Below are 15,715 nucleotides of genomic sequence, written 5' to 3' on the forward strand. Positions count from 1 at the left end.
AGTTTTGATAAAGAGGGCGCTCCAATAAGTGAAAGACAAGCAAGCCCCCATGTGCGAGACGGTCTTTGACTTTGTCTGCTCTAAAGGGATTACCGAAATAGGGTTACGATTGACTTTTCTATCGGAAAATTGTTCGGTGGAAGTCAGAAAGTGGCCAAATGGATTTATGGAATTGCGAGCCGTTTTTCCCTTATTTCGTGTTGGCTGATATTTAGAATACTTCCTCTCATTTATTTTTGGGTAATTAATTACGTACTTAGTGTATCTCATATTGTTGCCTTTTGTCTGACAAAACAATCAAGTAGAGCTGCACCAAAGAAATACTAACATTCAACTGAACAGAAGTCTTAAGTCTAACCGGCCCGCAATATCCAGTGATTTTTTTTTTTAAAACTTTCAGGTATTTTTGCCAAATTATGCTGACTCCACTCCTTTAGTTGGTAAGTTCCCCTTTTTAGAAAACTCAGGAGAGTTGTTTCCTCCAAGGGAACGACTGATGACACAGCAACATTCCATCCGACAAAATATTTGATTAATAAATGACTAGACTATTTGCACATCGACACAGCCAGAAGAAATACCACATTATCCATTTATCATGATTGACAATTGGCTAAAATATGGTGGGAACCAATTTAAATTTTGAATTACCGCAGAAAAAAGGAGCCAAAATTGTTACTAGTACTTAAACTAGGGAATACATGAACTACATACAAGGTACCGAGAGAGTGAAAATGGTTGCACGTCCTGCCAAGGCCCAACAAACACAACTTTTATGGCCTCATCATACTTCATGATTTCATCTTTCCTTTTCACTTTTCGTGAAATTAATATTAGACAGCGGTACCACATTCTTTTAACATGAAAGATAAACCAAAGCATGAAAAGATGATGCCGTTCACAAAGCAGATATTCCGTACTAGACTACCCAGGACCTAGTACACACTAGAAAGGCAGAGAAATTGTTGCCAGCAAGCTTAATCCTGTACTTTTCAACAATCAGTGAGCCTCGTCCTCAAGAATTTCACTGTTTCTTTCACCACCATCAGTCAGTTCACAATCGATCCATCAAAATATATTCCCATGTGCTACACAACAGAAGGAAAGATTAAAGAAAAGATAAAGTTAATGACGATTGTTTTATCAGGTTAGTTAACAAAGCAAATTCATTCCGCTGATAAATAATCACTTCCATATTTCATGGTTCAAATGAAGCACAAACTCGAGCAGCTGGTATTTGACGTCTGCAATGCTGAGTACTTACACTAAGAAGGGTACATTGGACAACAACTTAAGCAACGGATGTGATTATAAACTTCCCACTCACTTTTCCCTTTGAGTGCTGATGGATGCAGCCTACTCTCCCGTTTGGGTTGCCTCCAATTAATTTACAGGAACTTCAGGCATCAATAAACCGGATGTCAAAGGTGTGAGGATGTATTTGCCACACATTTAAGGCAGCATATTCCTCTAAACATTCTTTCAACTGAGCTTCACTATATCCCTGTTTAAAACAAAAATCTTAAGCTGTAAGAAACTTTACGTAATCTTGACAACAAAATATACGCATTTCAGTCTCAGGGAGAAGAAGTATTAACATGCCAATACATAAAACTTATCCAAAAAGCAGTAAGAATAAACATCGAACTTTTGAGGTCTAGCTTCTAGACTACCAGCATTATATTGTAGCTTTGGGTGCTAGAATGGAAAATAATACACAAGTACCCTCCGAAAAAATGTCAACTGCCAGAGTTGTTTAATTAGATGAATCAAAACATCTTTAATCCTATTACTTAGTGGTTGGTGGCATCTATTGTACGGGCATATAATGTGACATACACCACCAAAACCCTTGGGGTTGCCAAAAACAGCACTCTGGGTTATAGGCTCGCACACCAACCATGTCCTCATCCTACTAATCAAAGATTATTTTCGTCCTAGGTGCCAGGTTAAGACAAAGCTTATTCCCATCAAAATGCAGTTCTACGGAGTTCCCAGAATATCAGTGATGGGTCATTTGTTTCTAGAGATGAAATAAGTCAAACAGTAACAACAAGATTCCATATTAAGGTACCCTATGTCTACAATATCGTCCTTGCCTTGGAAGGTGACTGGCTTTCACTCAGATAGCATTTCACTTCATTAAATAATAAGCAACAATAACTCAAGCTCAACTCTCATATATCAAGAACAAACCTTTCTAGAGATCCAATTCAGTGCATGGGCATAGCTCACATCCATCTTGTTAGCCCTTGCAGCTTCATCCCTTAAGATTGAATATATATCAGAGATGGCATCCAGACCAGATTTCTGACGATCATCTGAATACAAAGAGAATTTAGACATTTGCATCAACCTAAGAGCCTCATCCACGTCACTCTGGGCCACAGTTTCAGAGAAACGAAGCCTTGCTAGCGCCTGTGAGAAAATAATATTGATTTTATGTTAATTCACAATTCAAATAAAAGAATACTCCACTCAAGTGAAGATGTTTTTGCACAAAAACTTATAATTGTCAATCCAAATGCCAATATCATCTTAATTAATAAATCTGAAGCATTGGGTGGCACCTACATTTCAGATCCAGACAACCCACATCCTTTCTGCCCTTCTCTCTTTGCCCAACCCAAAAAAACTCACCCTCCCCACCCAGTTTACCAAGAAATAGGAAAGTATTATCAATTATCAAAAAAAAGTAAAGAAAATGATGACTTACTGCTGATATCCGAAGAATGCTGAGTAGAGTCCTCACAGTAGTATATGAATGAGGGGTATTCGATTTTGCTTCTTCTTGCCGAATGCTGGAATATGCTGTAGCAATATACTCTTCCAGCTCCTTTGGAACATAAGGTGATAATCTTCTTGCAGCAGAAATATATGCACTAGAAAACAAAAACAAAAGCCAGATAAAACAACTGCTAGAGGAGGCAAGGCCTTGCTTAGAAGATCCTGACAAACATAATGTTAGAACTTAAACAAAACCAACAAAATTTTAAGATATCAATACATGTAGCTACTGAATAAGTGTAACACAAACAGGATCTACAGAACACACATGACAGTATCAACTAATGTAACAGACCAGCATCTTCAAATTCATAAAGAAGCAAAGAAGAAAAAAAGATATGCAGACTAAATTTTCAAAGCTTTAATAATTTATCAAACTGGCGCACATGATTTTGCAACCATTTTTATCATGTTAACAACAATTAAAAACCAAGTCAGCAAAATGACTCACATAAAGTTATACTTTAATCAGGTGGGAAGCATCATCTATAAAGCTTAGACAAGTTCTCCAAGTAAAAGTAATTCTGGTACTTACCGAAGAACAGAAGGTTCAAGCGGAGTGAACCCAAGAGCAGGAGATTCTTTATTCTGGTGCACATAAACAACATGCCTTGCCATCTCAAGATCACTATCCATATCTGCTCGATCTAGGATCAACCACAGAAGATCAAATCTTGATAGCAGGGCTGGAGGGAGATTGATATTTTCAGCTGGAGTCCTACGTAGGTCATATCTTCCCCTTCAAAACAAGTTATATGACTCAAGTTAATAAAAATTGATCTTTCATACAGATCACTCTGACAAAGAAGGAATTCTCTTCCTTCTAACCCCCATTTATGTCCCTTTCAATTTGTGAAGGGAAGTTGCCAATATGATTAGAGTTACATAAAAAGAACTTTGAATGACCTAGGAACATTCTTACCAGGCTGGATTAGCAGCAGCAAGAATTGCAGTTCTTGCATTCAGAGATGTGGTGATCCCTGCCTTTGCAATACTGACAGTCTGCTGCTCCATAACTTCATGTATTGCTGTACGATCAGATTCGTCCATCTTGTCAAACTCATCAATAGCACATATACCCATATCTGCTAACACCTGAACAGGGTCAAGAAGTCTCCATTAAACCATAGGAAACTTGGAAAAAAACAATTAGATGAAAGGAATCATATTTGAGATGAGATATACCAAACGAAACTGTAAAACATAACCAACTCAAGTTAATAACCATTAAGAGAACAAGACATAATTTTGTAACATGGTAGATGCTGAAGAAAGGTCAACATGGTGTATATAATCCTTACAGGAAACAGTTACAGTTGCCACATTCTTTTACGCCATCTCATGTTCATATGTATCACTTAAAATACAATAATTACAGCAAAAAGAAAAGAGCACATCTCACCAAGGCTCCACCTTCCAAAACCATCTCATTTGTCACAGGATCTTTCTGCACGGCTGCAGTTAAACCAACTCCACTGCTTCCTCTGCCAGTGGTATAGACTCCCCTGGGTGCTATATTTATAATGTGCTTAAGAAGCTGACTTTTGGCAACACCAGGATCACCCATCAAACAAATATGTAAATCTCCTCTGATCTACAATTTAACCAAGTTATTCATATGTCAGAATGAAAAATAAAAAAGTAAGCAAATATCACAAGTAAAAATTAAAGAAATGCATGCAGAAGAAGACTCTTTGAGGAGGGAGAGAGGGAGTGAGGAAGATTATGCCATATTGCTCATAGGCATACCTTGCACTCTATGAGTAAAATAACAATCAAAAGATTTGTCCAATCTTTTGTAGTAAAGAAAATGACTGCAAACATATACACCACAAGAAAACATAAGATACAACGGCATTTTTACCTTCATCCCATCCTTTAGCTTCCGATGAGGAGCACCCACAAGAAGAAGAAGCAGAGCTTTTTTAACATCTTCATGTCCATAAATTTCAGGTGCTAATGACCGTGCCAACTTGTTATATATATCACCATCCTCAGCTAAACGTGCAATTTGCTCTTCCTCATCTCCCCTAAGTTCATACCTGCAGTAGAGCACAGTTGAGGGTAAATACTTGCACATCTGTATTGTTTAGCCTCATAGATTTCTTTCAGCATATTGAACTTCAAGACCTCTGTTTCAAATGCCAAATCTTCTTTACAAGCTCACATACTGACATTACAAAGCATGAAGATAGATGCTTAACCAAAACTGCCTTCTGTGATGAGATTTGGAAAGTGGCTTACTCTTCATATTTTTTCTTGAAATGGGTGACAGACATGGCTTCCAAGTATGTATCTGCAACTAACCCAGCACGCAGTGCCCTAAAACCAGTGTAAGGAATAGGAAGAAAGATCCCTGATAATTCAACAACATCACCTGGAGCTACCTGAAATTAACGAACAAGGTAGAATATAAATACATTGTTAGTGCAAAGGAGTTAAAGTTCATTATGAACAGGATGGTAATGTCTCCAGCCATGCAATGGGACATTGTAAGAGAGGAAGGGGAGAAAGGAAACAGTTGCAATGTGTACACTCAGAAATTGCATGAAATCAACTTTTTTGGTATTTTAGCTACAAGGAAATCAACATTAACACCAACCTTTCTCGTCAGTTCTCCTCTAAAATGTACCGTCATTGACCGTGGAATGTGACCTTTTGGAACATGCTCTGCCAACTCTTGAATCTTAGCCTGAAAAAATATATCTTACACATTATAAATAAAGCAGAGTGACTTCTTACTTGCTATTACTGTTATTTTTATCAATGAAAATCATGTTAAATTAGAACCTCCTGGAACTTCAAAAACTTGGATGCTCTAAGTTGAAGGATGAGGTTCCCCTTTGTCTTGTTCACTGAACAACGCTTTGATGGGCACTCAAACAAGGGCATGAATACTCGAGCAGTTACATCCTGTTTAACACGAGTGGAAGATGAAACAATAAAAGTTAGTGTAAAGCAGAAGAGACCAAACTGGCATTTTAAGCTCCCTTTAAAATCAATTACACAGATAACTATGTTATATGATATCTAGCATAATGGAGTTCTCTTTTTAGATGACTGTTCAACTATCAAATTGAACAAAATTGTATTAAACCAAAGAGAAGAAAATATTCAAATAATGCAACAGCATATCTGACTAGAGTTATTTACCTGATAAATTTCATAGCCACATTCTTCACATGTGTACACAGCTACCTGCATCAGAGGCTTAACATCTGAACAACGGGTCACAATACCAGATATTTTTACAAGCTGGCCAATATATGAAGCCTTAACCTCCCTAATGGTAAATGCCTGCCCCTTTGAAGGTGCTCTGATATAAACTTCACTGAATCAAAAACAAGCAAGCATCAGCCAAAAGCAATCACGTGTATCAAGAACAGATTAGATGTTCCCACAAGTTAAACAGAGTAAATGCATTATAGAGCATGCTAAACAATATAGCCTCACATGGAACGCTTAAGATCACATCATACCTACATTAAAAAAGAAAAAGCTCTTGTAACAAATTATCCACTCATAACAACTTAGAAATTGTAAGCCTGACGATAAAACAATAAAAAGTAATCAGTATCAGAAAGCACTGAAGCTAGCAGTATTTTGACGTCAGATTGCACTTTAATTCTGGGACTTCTGTTTTTAAAGGGAACAGTCAGCTACCACTTGCCATAACAAACTTTTGCATTTACTTGGTAAGCAAAACATAAAGGTGGGTGGAAAGCTCTTTTCATTCCAATGGTTTAGTCATGTGTTTTCTTTCCTAAACTTCAATTGTGCGGTTGGTTTCCCACACTGTAAGGATAATTTGACTAAAAAACCTACATCGACACTAAAATACCAGCATAAACTCAGCAATGAATACGTTAATTCTCCAAAGGGAGTCTTTAGAACAGGTTAAGTGCATCAAGAGTGAAAGGGTTTTCTTCTTGAAGCTTACTAGTAACGTTTAATCTCAGAAGGCATCTTCTGATGCGGATCAGACCCATCTGCATTATTGGTTCCATCCTCAGCCCTCTGTGTCATCAATATATCATGATCATCATCAGGAAAGGCCTCAGTGGGCTCCGGCAAGAGCTCATCGATTGCACCTGCGAAAATTCCAATATATCTTCGAGTGTTCTCAGTAACCCGCCTGAGAAATTCCTCATCCAAGTCTTTGTACTGTGAAGAGCGAATTTACAGCGAACGCACTAAATTAAGGGTTTTAAAGTGAAACAAAAAAAAAACATAGGCAACAGAGAATAGTACAAAAAAATAATCTAAAATAAATTAAGAGGAAAATAGGAAAAATTTTACGTTAAATAGGTCCTCAAGATCGATCTGCACTGCTCTAATTTTATGATTTGCGACATCTTGCTGAAATGGAGAAAAGGTCAGGGTTAAAACATAAGACGAGAACAAAAAAATCACTAACAATTTTCAGAATTTTTTCTTGAAGCAGAAAACTAGAGATCTAGGGTTTTTAATTGGTGAGGATGATGGGAAAGGAAAGACCAAGATTCACCAGAATGTTCATGTATTTGGCCTCGCCAGTCGCATCTGCGAAGTTTGAGAGGAACTCCTTGGAGAGAACTGTTAAGAAATAAAAAACAAAATAAAACAAAAATCAGGAAAAAGGATAAATGCAGCAGAGAGAGAAAGAGAGATAGGGGGAGGAGAGTACCTTTGTCTGCGTTGAAGTCGAGGTCCTTCATGATTCAAGCACCGAGAGTGAAAGAGCAAGCGAGCGAGAGAGAGAAATGTGAGGATGGAAAATGAGAATTGGACAGAGAGAACAATAAGATTTGGCGGCAAAAGATGAGAAGGGAGGAGTGTTTTGGCGGGAAACTGGGTGCTATAATTTGATACGGTGTAGCCAGGTGTAAATTGTGAGTTTGTAACTTAGTGCGTGGAGAGTGATGTGCGCTCTTGATGGATGTCGGTAGAAAAAGTTTGAAATTTTATGGGGCAGTGATATTGTCACAAACTGTAGAGTACGAAAAAAGAACGAAAATTTTTTGTGGCTGCTGGGATTCGAGCCCAGGTCTCTACGGCCACAACGTAGAATTCTAACCACTAAACTACAGCCACTGTAATGATATCAGGCGGTTCTAGACTTAAAATCTTACTATTCAAAATTAATAATTGAGTCTCGCTGAGTATATCTGCTTCTCTTCTGGGTGTAGCACGTTCGATAAGGTTAATGGAAAATCATAAGATGTTAACAATAAAACAAAATTTGGCAGATTATATCACGCTTCAGCGTTTGGCTCACGATTTATCTCTTAACATCAGCTGCTATAAAACAATATTAATGATCAATTTTATCTTATCTCTGGATATCAAGAAAATTTAAACCGCCTTCAAGCCTGGCATGCAATGCTTAATGTCATTATCATACCATCAATCAACAAGTAGTCTCCGGTAAAAGGGGACGGAACTTTCATGCGGATGTGATGAGTTTAATGTTTTCTTAGTACAAAGATATGTGATACCCATGTGCTACAAGGACCCTTTCATGGATAGATAAATGGAATTTTTTTCTTACATTTTCATCATTTCATGTAATAGTTTCCACTCGTTGTGACAGACGAGAAGCTCCCGAAGTGTTGGTTGTCCACAAGCTATGACTCATTTCAAAATGGTTTTAAGTCATACAATCAGAAATCCACTAGCCCTCCGTTGAATCAGATCATCGGATTACACACGGTAAATGCCAATGCCCGTGACGTGAGCGGTAACTATTGAACATGAATACCCTTCAGGAACCGTATGAACCTTTCGACCAAAGAATCACATCAGAGTAACTGAATTTGATGCTCAAGAAAATGTAGTCCGCGCAACAAAGAATTAGGGCCATTCATGCCTATTTCACCTTCCAACATCTAGGAGGCAATTGGATTCTGTTCCTTCGATTTTGCTAACTTGGCTTGTATAAGTCTATCCAAAATTGGAGGCTCCAGAGGAATTGGGTCAAGACAACGCTCTGAAGCAGCAACAATCACCTACCAAACAGAAATAGTTCCCACATCTTCATTTTTGTTACCAGTGAACTAAATTTAGATAAAAAGGAGAAATATACATAGGAGTTATGTAGTATATAGAAAGATCGAAACCCATAGCCAGGGAATTTATCTATTACCTCATCAAGTAAAAAGTCAATTGCCGCTTCATCTTCAACAGTTTCCTTTAAAGGAGTCCTTAAAAACTGAATATCCAGCTGGATTTGCTGGAATCCACTTCGATTAAAGGTCTGGAGTCTGACAAATTCTTGCAAGCTCTTAAGGCAAAGTTTTACTATTGTTGTTACAACTGACTCCTGCAATAACAAGCAAACGCAGTTCATTTTGCTTCATTAACAGCACTGGATATTTTTCCACCAGCACAACCATTCATAGATTCATACCTGTGTATATTCAACTTTGGTAAAAATTTCAACTTTTTGCTTAAACAATTTTGCTAGATGTGTTTCTAAGAGCTGGCTCCTGCCTCTGTGGGTATTAGACCTACTCATTTTATCATCTCGTAATGGGTTACTACGTGATGAGGTGGTGCTTCCATTGCTGTCAGAGCGCCGATGCTTACGGAGGAGCCCTTGAGGTAAAATCTGCTTCACCTCACTTCCTACTGCTTCCAACTAGTGCAGAGAAATTTGAGGTTATGCACAATAGATTTTAGAAGTTTTGCATAATCAGAATATTTAGTCATATTGAACTGTGCAGGAAAAAGTTTAGAAATTATATCCTTGTCTGATCAGAAAGTTTAAAGAGACACTAACCTCTTGAAGAAATAAATCCACAAACATATGAACTTCCCTAGGCTCCTTGTGCTGCAAATATAAAAAATCAGAAATTGTTTAAAAGGTGAATGTCAAACCATTTTCATGATAGGAATTTCTTTCAAAATTAAGGAAACATAGCCTTACAGCATACTAACCTTAACCCAGTTTGGTGTTGTAAACCTCTTTCTTAGCAGAGTAGATACCCTCTGGGTGCTCATATTTATATACTGCAAAATGGAACAGAACAAACTAATAATTAACAATGAGATAACTAACTTTACTTAAAATATAAAGATATTTGAAATGGTTCATCCCACGCCAGAAATAAAAATCATCAGAACTAAATATGTGCTCCCCTGAGGCAGCAAATTGGTATGACATCAACATTCTCATGAAACTGATAAAGAGCACATCCACACAGTTCCAATAAGTACTAATTTTAGTAAAGTCATTAGTTCAAAATGAAGAAAGGAATCAATTCCTACATGATGCAGAAGCTTTTCACCAGCTGACCTAAATATTCTACATATCTCCCCAGGAACAAAAGCAGGCCCATTTTCATAACCTCGAACACCACCACCAGAGAAGGAAGCAGCTATTTCCTGACATAAAACATGAAGATCTGACTGAAGCCCAAGAGAGTAGGGAAAGAAATAGAATTATTCCACTTTATTTTTTGAAATGGCTGTCAGCCGGTAATAAAAAAGTATCAGGTGAGGACAGAAAGTTGCCTCAGTAATTCTTGGGATGGCAGTTTGTTCAATGAAGACAGAAAGTTGAGCCAGCACCAAAACAAGACCGGCAAGAACTTTTTCACTTTGTGTTCCCTCCGTCAAACCATTATCTTGACTTGATGAATTATTTTTTCCAGAAAGCAAGAGAAAACGATCATCAAGAGCCCTGAAGAAGTCCTGAAACCCCTCTTGAACCCAATCAATTATGAAATCTCTCAGTTTAACTAGCAGCCCTAAGTCATCATCAAGAAGTTGCCGGAAATCCTGCAGTAAGCAAATAGATCAAAAAAGACACTCAATGAATAAGCTGCACATACATTATAAATTCTTACGCAAAGAGTAAAGAAAATGTAAAAGGTACAAGTACAGAAAACATAACAAAATAAATGGCCAGACCAAATAAAACCCACAACAAAATGCAAAGCAGCTACCCAATTGAGGCCATTTTTCAAAGAATTTCATTGTGCAAATTCATTTAATATGCATCCAAATAAGAGAGATAAATGCATATGAGCAGCATAAAAGATGGACTCAGATACATAAAGTAGCATATAAGGGATGCAAAGTTTGAGCCATTTCTGCATGCATAAAACAAGATTCTCTCCAGCATCTCATGAGTTACCAGTAAGACATCCATGCTGCCCTGAAGCACCGCTTTTTTGCTGGCCTCCAGAGCAACCTGCAAGGGGAACTCCTCTGCTGCCTCTTTCGGGCTAATATTAACTTTCAGGAGGGCATCTGCAAATTGAACAGAATAAACTCAAACTCTAAAGTAATTTTCATTAGATAATCTACATGAATAAAAATATCAAGTTTATCAAAATTTTCAAACTTATAAAAATCTATGTAGAATCTATTCATACATATGGTTTAACCCTTAGTGCACCTATCATTTTTCTTAAACAAATGCCAACTGAACATGCACTTGAAAGTATTAATAATGCAGCTATGGACATCAATTCAAGAATAGCTATAGTTGTCAGCGGCAGATCATAAGTATTATTTTGCCTAAGCTTCATTTAGGTTAATTCATTTTAGTTAGAAATACAAGTGAATAAAGACTCCTACAAAGTGGAGAATAGGTTAATAAGATTTCTTTAGACCTCCATCATAATATAGGTAAAAACCACAATCTGTCCATTGTTATTAAATCTAAAATAAGTTGTTATTTATTGGTGATTTGAAACTCCAAATAAGTAATAATATTATTCTGGAATAGCAATAGTAAAAAGAACCTGATATATCCTGTAGAAGGTGAGTGAATGTGCTGGCAACATACTGTTTAACAGCAACTTGGGCAGCCTGAGACCACATAGGATCATTATATGGAGCTCCATCCCTCAATATGGAAACTATGTATCTTTCTACTCAGATTAGAGGAGGAAGAAATGCAATATAGATTAAAAAAAATAAGGGTTTCAAATGAAATTCAAGAAAGACCTCCAGGGAAAAATCAGGTAGAACAGCCTCACATAAAATTTCATCCATCAGAAGCACATCTGTCCATATAGTCCCTACAATGGTTTGGCAATTAAGAAAAGGTATTTAAGTTGCAAAATAAGAAGAAAACAACTACTATAGAAAATATAAGCTATAAGTCCAGAGCAGACAACAATCGATTTCAACCAAACTCAAAAACATATAAAGTTGAATTCACACCATCACCAATAAACAGTAATAAGTATCAAAAATCAATCTTTTCATTGAAACAAAAGAAGGCTTAGTTGAGGCATTTGTTCAACAAGCACGAACATCAAGAGCACTCTCTTATCTCCATCAATACCCTACAGACATCTCCAAATATCAGGCAAGATAAAAAATTATTTGACTTATGTGGTCACTTGTAGAATTGCATTTGTAAATAAGGACAGGTTTTATAATTAGTTATGTTCAATATTTGGCTAGCATTGTTGAAATCATGAAGGAGAGGAGAAGGTGAGAAAAAGCACATGCACACTACTTACGAAGAACACCCAGGAGATTGGCAGAAGAAATCCGTCTCTTCACATATTGCTCAGTCATTTCAAAGTGCCTAAAAGAAAGGTAGCATGTGAGTAAAATGTTGTCATGCTTTCTAATCCGAGGAGAGGAAGAATCAACTCAGAGTAGGACTCAAAGATAGGTTACAACTTGTAAAAAAATGGGAATTCTGATGAAGCTGCTTACTTGATAACCAAGTCCTGTGCAAGTGTAATTAGTTGCTTTTCTGAGTCAGGAAATATTACTCGATAAGCACAGATAGCCTCCGCAAATTCACGGACAGAAGCCTAATTTAAATAACAGGAAACAAGAGTTTCTTCATTAGTCTATCTAGATGGCATTTTTTCTCCCTCCCCACTCCCCCCCAGCCTCCTTTTCTTTAGGGGATGACTGATTTAACTACAATCAAAGAGCCATAAACAAAGAGGGTCCTATATGGTAAATTAATAGGAGATAAATTTGGGAAAAGACATCATCTGGTCATCAAAGAAGATCCACTCACCAGGATATAAAGCACAAATCTACCAGCATTCAAGTACAAATGAAAATGTTTGGTCACTACATATGTGATACTAAGCATATGTTGGATTATGAAGAAATTCATTTAATATTTACCTAAATAGACAGCTAGAATGGCAATGCAGTAGTAAACTATTTTATGCATCCTGCTGCATCATGCATCATCATTCTCATTGAAGACAATGAATTCTAAAAAAAAGACGGAAAAGATTTCCCCGAAGCAAGCCAGGAAGTTTCACAAAAGAACTTGAATTATCAAATAGAGATAACCATCTAATTTGCACAAAAACAGTTTTCTTTTTCCTTTTGTAATTCCTTTATCCAACCCAGTTCCTACCCAACAAGCCATATATAAGAAATTGCTAAAAATGCTACTTCATGGCTCATGCTCACTTACCTCATGGGGCGTACTACGAATCGAATCAGAAACTTTTCCCTGTTTAGAAGGATCAGTAGACTCCACAGTAACATTCTCAAGTTCATCTGTTTTAAGCTGAAGGTCCCCTAGAGACTGTTCTAACTTTTCAAGAAGTTTTGCCTTTAAGCTATCCACCTGCCCAATTACAGGTAATATGTGCCATGCACAGGTATATATGTCAAAAAGATATATATCAAGTGACCTCAAATACTTGTTTAGAGAATAATATTACTGTACATTTAATACATATGGTGCACATACTAGAGGCTGTCAGCAATCAGAAGTTTAAAATATTTTAATAAAGAAAACATGAGATAAAGGGTGACTCAATTTTCATCTTTTAGCTGATGCAATTTCATGTGGAATAAAATGGCATGCATGGAAATGTAGTGTTTAAGCTCCATTGGAACTTTCGCAACCAGCTAGATAATTCAATCTGAAAGTTGCAGTACGAACCGGAAAATCCAACTGCTTCAAAAGCACTGCAGCTTCAGCTCTAGCTTGTATGGATTCAGAATCTGAGAATAGCTTTCTCTGAGACGGGAAATTTGACAAAACATTACAAATTTCTTTTATTTGCACCAAATCACCGTACGTTCATAAGACAAGAATAGGCATACCTGCAAGTTTTTTACTATTATAGCAACCGCTTCTTCAGATGCTCTTTTACAGTCCTGGAATGATGAATCTCCATATGCCTGGTAAGAAGAAAAACAAAGGTATGTTAAATCTTCTGAACAGTAAATTTTGAGATAAAAGCACAATATGTACTAACAACAGAATTAAAATAGAAAATACAAGAGAATGAACAAGGTAAGCAACAGCTGACCTTAAAAATTGGCATTGCTCCAGTGTAGAACTTGACTGCATCAGCATATGCTTCTGACTTGATGCACTTTCCAAGTCTAGCAGGCAGATCATAAATGAACTGTTCTTTTCCACAAAAGACAAATTTTGAGTAACTCACCGTAGGCAAACACCAATGCATAAGTAAACAGGGAGTATATCATACGAATCCTACCTAAAATTTTTCCTTAACAGTTTTAATTATGAGCTGTAACATCTAAAAACCATAAATTTGCCATGGGCTTCCCTATCTATTATTCGAATATTGCATTACACTCATAAAATTCAATCCTAGGGCTGCTGTCTCATTACTCACAGGTCACCACAAACATTTGACAGTTCTTTAATACCTGAACTTTACGCAGAAGATTACGTGTTCGGTGCAACTTCTCTATGTGTTCTCTCTTCTCAAAAAGAGAAGTGTTGACCCCATCGCTTCTAGATTGAACTGACATTATCTGAAATTATAAATGAAGAAAAAATTTAATTTGCTGTAATCTCCCTGCCTCATTTCTTCTACATTATTGAAAAAATTCAACTAGAGTTGACACAAAAACATTCTAACACACCTTGTCAAGAAGCTGCTCCATATTTGCTTCCATGCCTACAATATTACTTTTCATCCTGGTAAAAGCAAATTTTCAGTACCAGTGAATTGAGGTTCTTAAACAGCAGTTATGTAAGAACTTCAAGGATCCAATTGCAATAAATAAATTGAACAACAGTTACTAGCACATAAAAAATCCAGCCAAAATAAAAGGAACAACAGAATTTGAACAGAAAGATATAATGTTGATAAACCCTAATCCATTCTTCCCACAGTAAGAGTATAATGGCAGTGGCAATTGTTCACCGACGATTTTAAGAATTGAAAGAAGTTACCGTTTAATTGCATCCGTGGCACTGATAAACTTGTTATAGTTCTCGTAGACCAACATTTGCAAGTCAGTATCGAGATTCTTGATTTCGGCAGCCATTTCAACGTGCCTTTGAAGAAGCGCTTCCAAATTCGACTTTTGTACCTACACATTTCAATCCAATCCATGCGTAAGGGATCAAACCTTCCCATTTAACTACAAGTCCTACCTAAAACAGCATTAATCTAATCTAAACCACGAATTCCATTCCGAATAATTGATTTCTATAAAATCTATAATTAGAATTCAATCAAATTTTAATCCGTGATCTGGATCGAATGAATTAGAGTGAGCGTACGAGGAGGTTCATGTACTGATCGGCATTGAAAGAATTGGTGTTGATGGCATCTAATGCCCCGTGCTTTGAAGAAGCGTTGGGAGTCGACGAAGGATCTGGAGAGTAGAAGCTCGACAATAGATCTCTCATTCTCTTAGCCTTGTCGTCCAACGGAACATCGTCCGTCCCCATTTTTGGCTCTTCCTACTATTGATTAATTCTCTGCGAATTAGATAGAGATAGAATTTGGTTTTAGATCGGGAAATTTTAGTCAGGAGCAAGCGAAATCTTTGCAGGCAAGAGAAAGAACTACAGCAAGAGGAGGACGAAGAGCCTGAATCATAAAACGATATCGTCTCAGAATGAACAAAAAATCCAGCCTGGATTGCTTTTGACGTTTTTGGTGCTCTAGACACGATCCAATCAGAAACCGGGTATTTGTCCAAAGGACCAAAACAGTCCCAAATTATAAAA

General features: G+C 37.0%; 2 protein-coding genes and 1 non-coding gene across 4 annotated transcripts; all 3 read right to left on the minus strand.

Moving 5' to 3' along the window:
• Positions 1-962: 962 nt before the first annotated feature.
• On the minus strand, positions 963-7,610 carry PRL (Minichromosome maintenance (MCM2/3/5) family protein). Of its 2 annotated transcripts, XR_001926260.2 has the most exons (16): positions 7,454-7,610; positions 7,295-7,362; positions 7,087-7,146; positions 6,728-6,951; positions 5,941-6,118; positions 5,578-5,700; positions 5,390-5,479; positions 5,032-5,174; positions 4,652-4,829; positions 4,190-4,381; positions 3,710-3,882; positions 3,323-3,526; positions 2,717-2,882; positions 2,197-2,418; positions 1,328-1,504; positions 963-1,088 (listed from the first exon to the last, which is right to left on the minus strand). XR_001926260.2 is itself a non-coding variant. In XM_018114334.2 (15 exons), exons 1-15 carry the CDS (start codon positions 7,482-7,484, stop codon positions 1,400-1,402), a joined length of 2,157 nt encoding a protein of 718 aa, XP_017969823.2. In that variant the 5' UTR covers positions 7,485-7,610; the 3' UTR covers positions 963-1,399. The 2 variants fall into 2 exon arrangements, 1 of the variants encoding a protein (XP_017969823.2); XM_018114334.2 differs by having other exon boundaries at positions 963-1,504.
• A 178-nt stretch (positions 7,611-7,788) lies between these two features.
• On the minus strand, positions 7,789-7,860 carry TRNAH-GUG (transfer RNA histidin (anticodon GUG)). Its single transcript has one exon. It is a non-coding gene; the product is annotated as a tRNA-His (tRNA).
• A 279-nt stretch (positions 7,861-8,139) lies between these two features.
• Positions 8,140-15,612, minus strand: LOC18613691 (Vps51/Vps67 family (components of vesicular transport) protein). Its single transcript, XM_018114007.2, has 20 exons — positions 15,263-15,612; positions 14,930-15,069; positions 14,617-14,671; positions 14,398-14,505; positions 14,031-14,129; positions 13,822-13,899; positions 13,658-13,735; positions 13,181-13,336; positions 12,451-12,551; positions 12,249-12,316; positions 11,725-11,798; positions 11,520-11,586; positions 10,907-11,022; positions 10,282-10,548; positions 10,036-10,152; positions 9,706-9,777; positions 9,548-9,598; positions 9,176-9,406; positions 8,912-9,088; positions 8,140-8,774 (listed from the first exon to the last, which is right to left on the minus strand). The coding sequence occupies exons 1-20, from the start codon at positions 15,431-15,433 to the stop codon at positions 8,655-8,657; spliced, it is 2,346 nt and encodes a 781-aa protein (XP_017969496.1). The 5' UTR covers positions 15,434-15,612; the 3' UTR covers positions 8,140-8,654.
• Between the last annotated feature and the right edge of the window lie 103 nt (positions 15,613-15,715).

This window comes from Theobroma cacao, chromosome 1, assembly GCF_053813885.1.
Source record: "Theobroma cacao isolate CCN51 chromosome 1, ASM5381388v1, whole genome shotgun sequence".
NCBI lineage: Eukaryota > Viridiplantae > Streptophyta > Magnoliopsida > Malvales > Malvaceae > Theobroma > Theobroma cacao.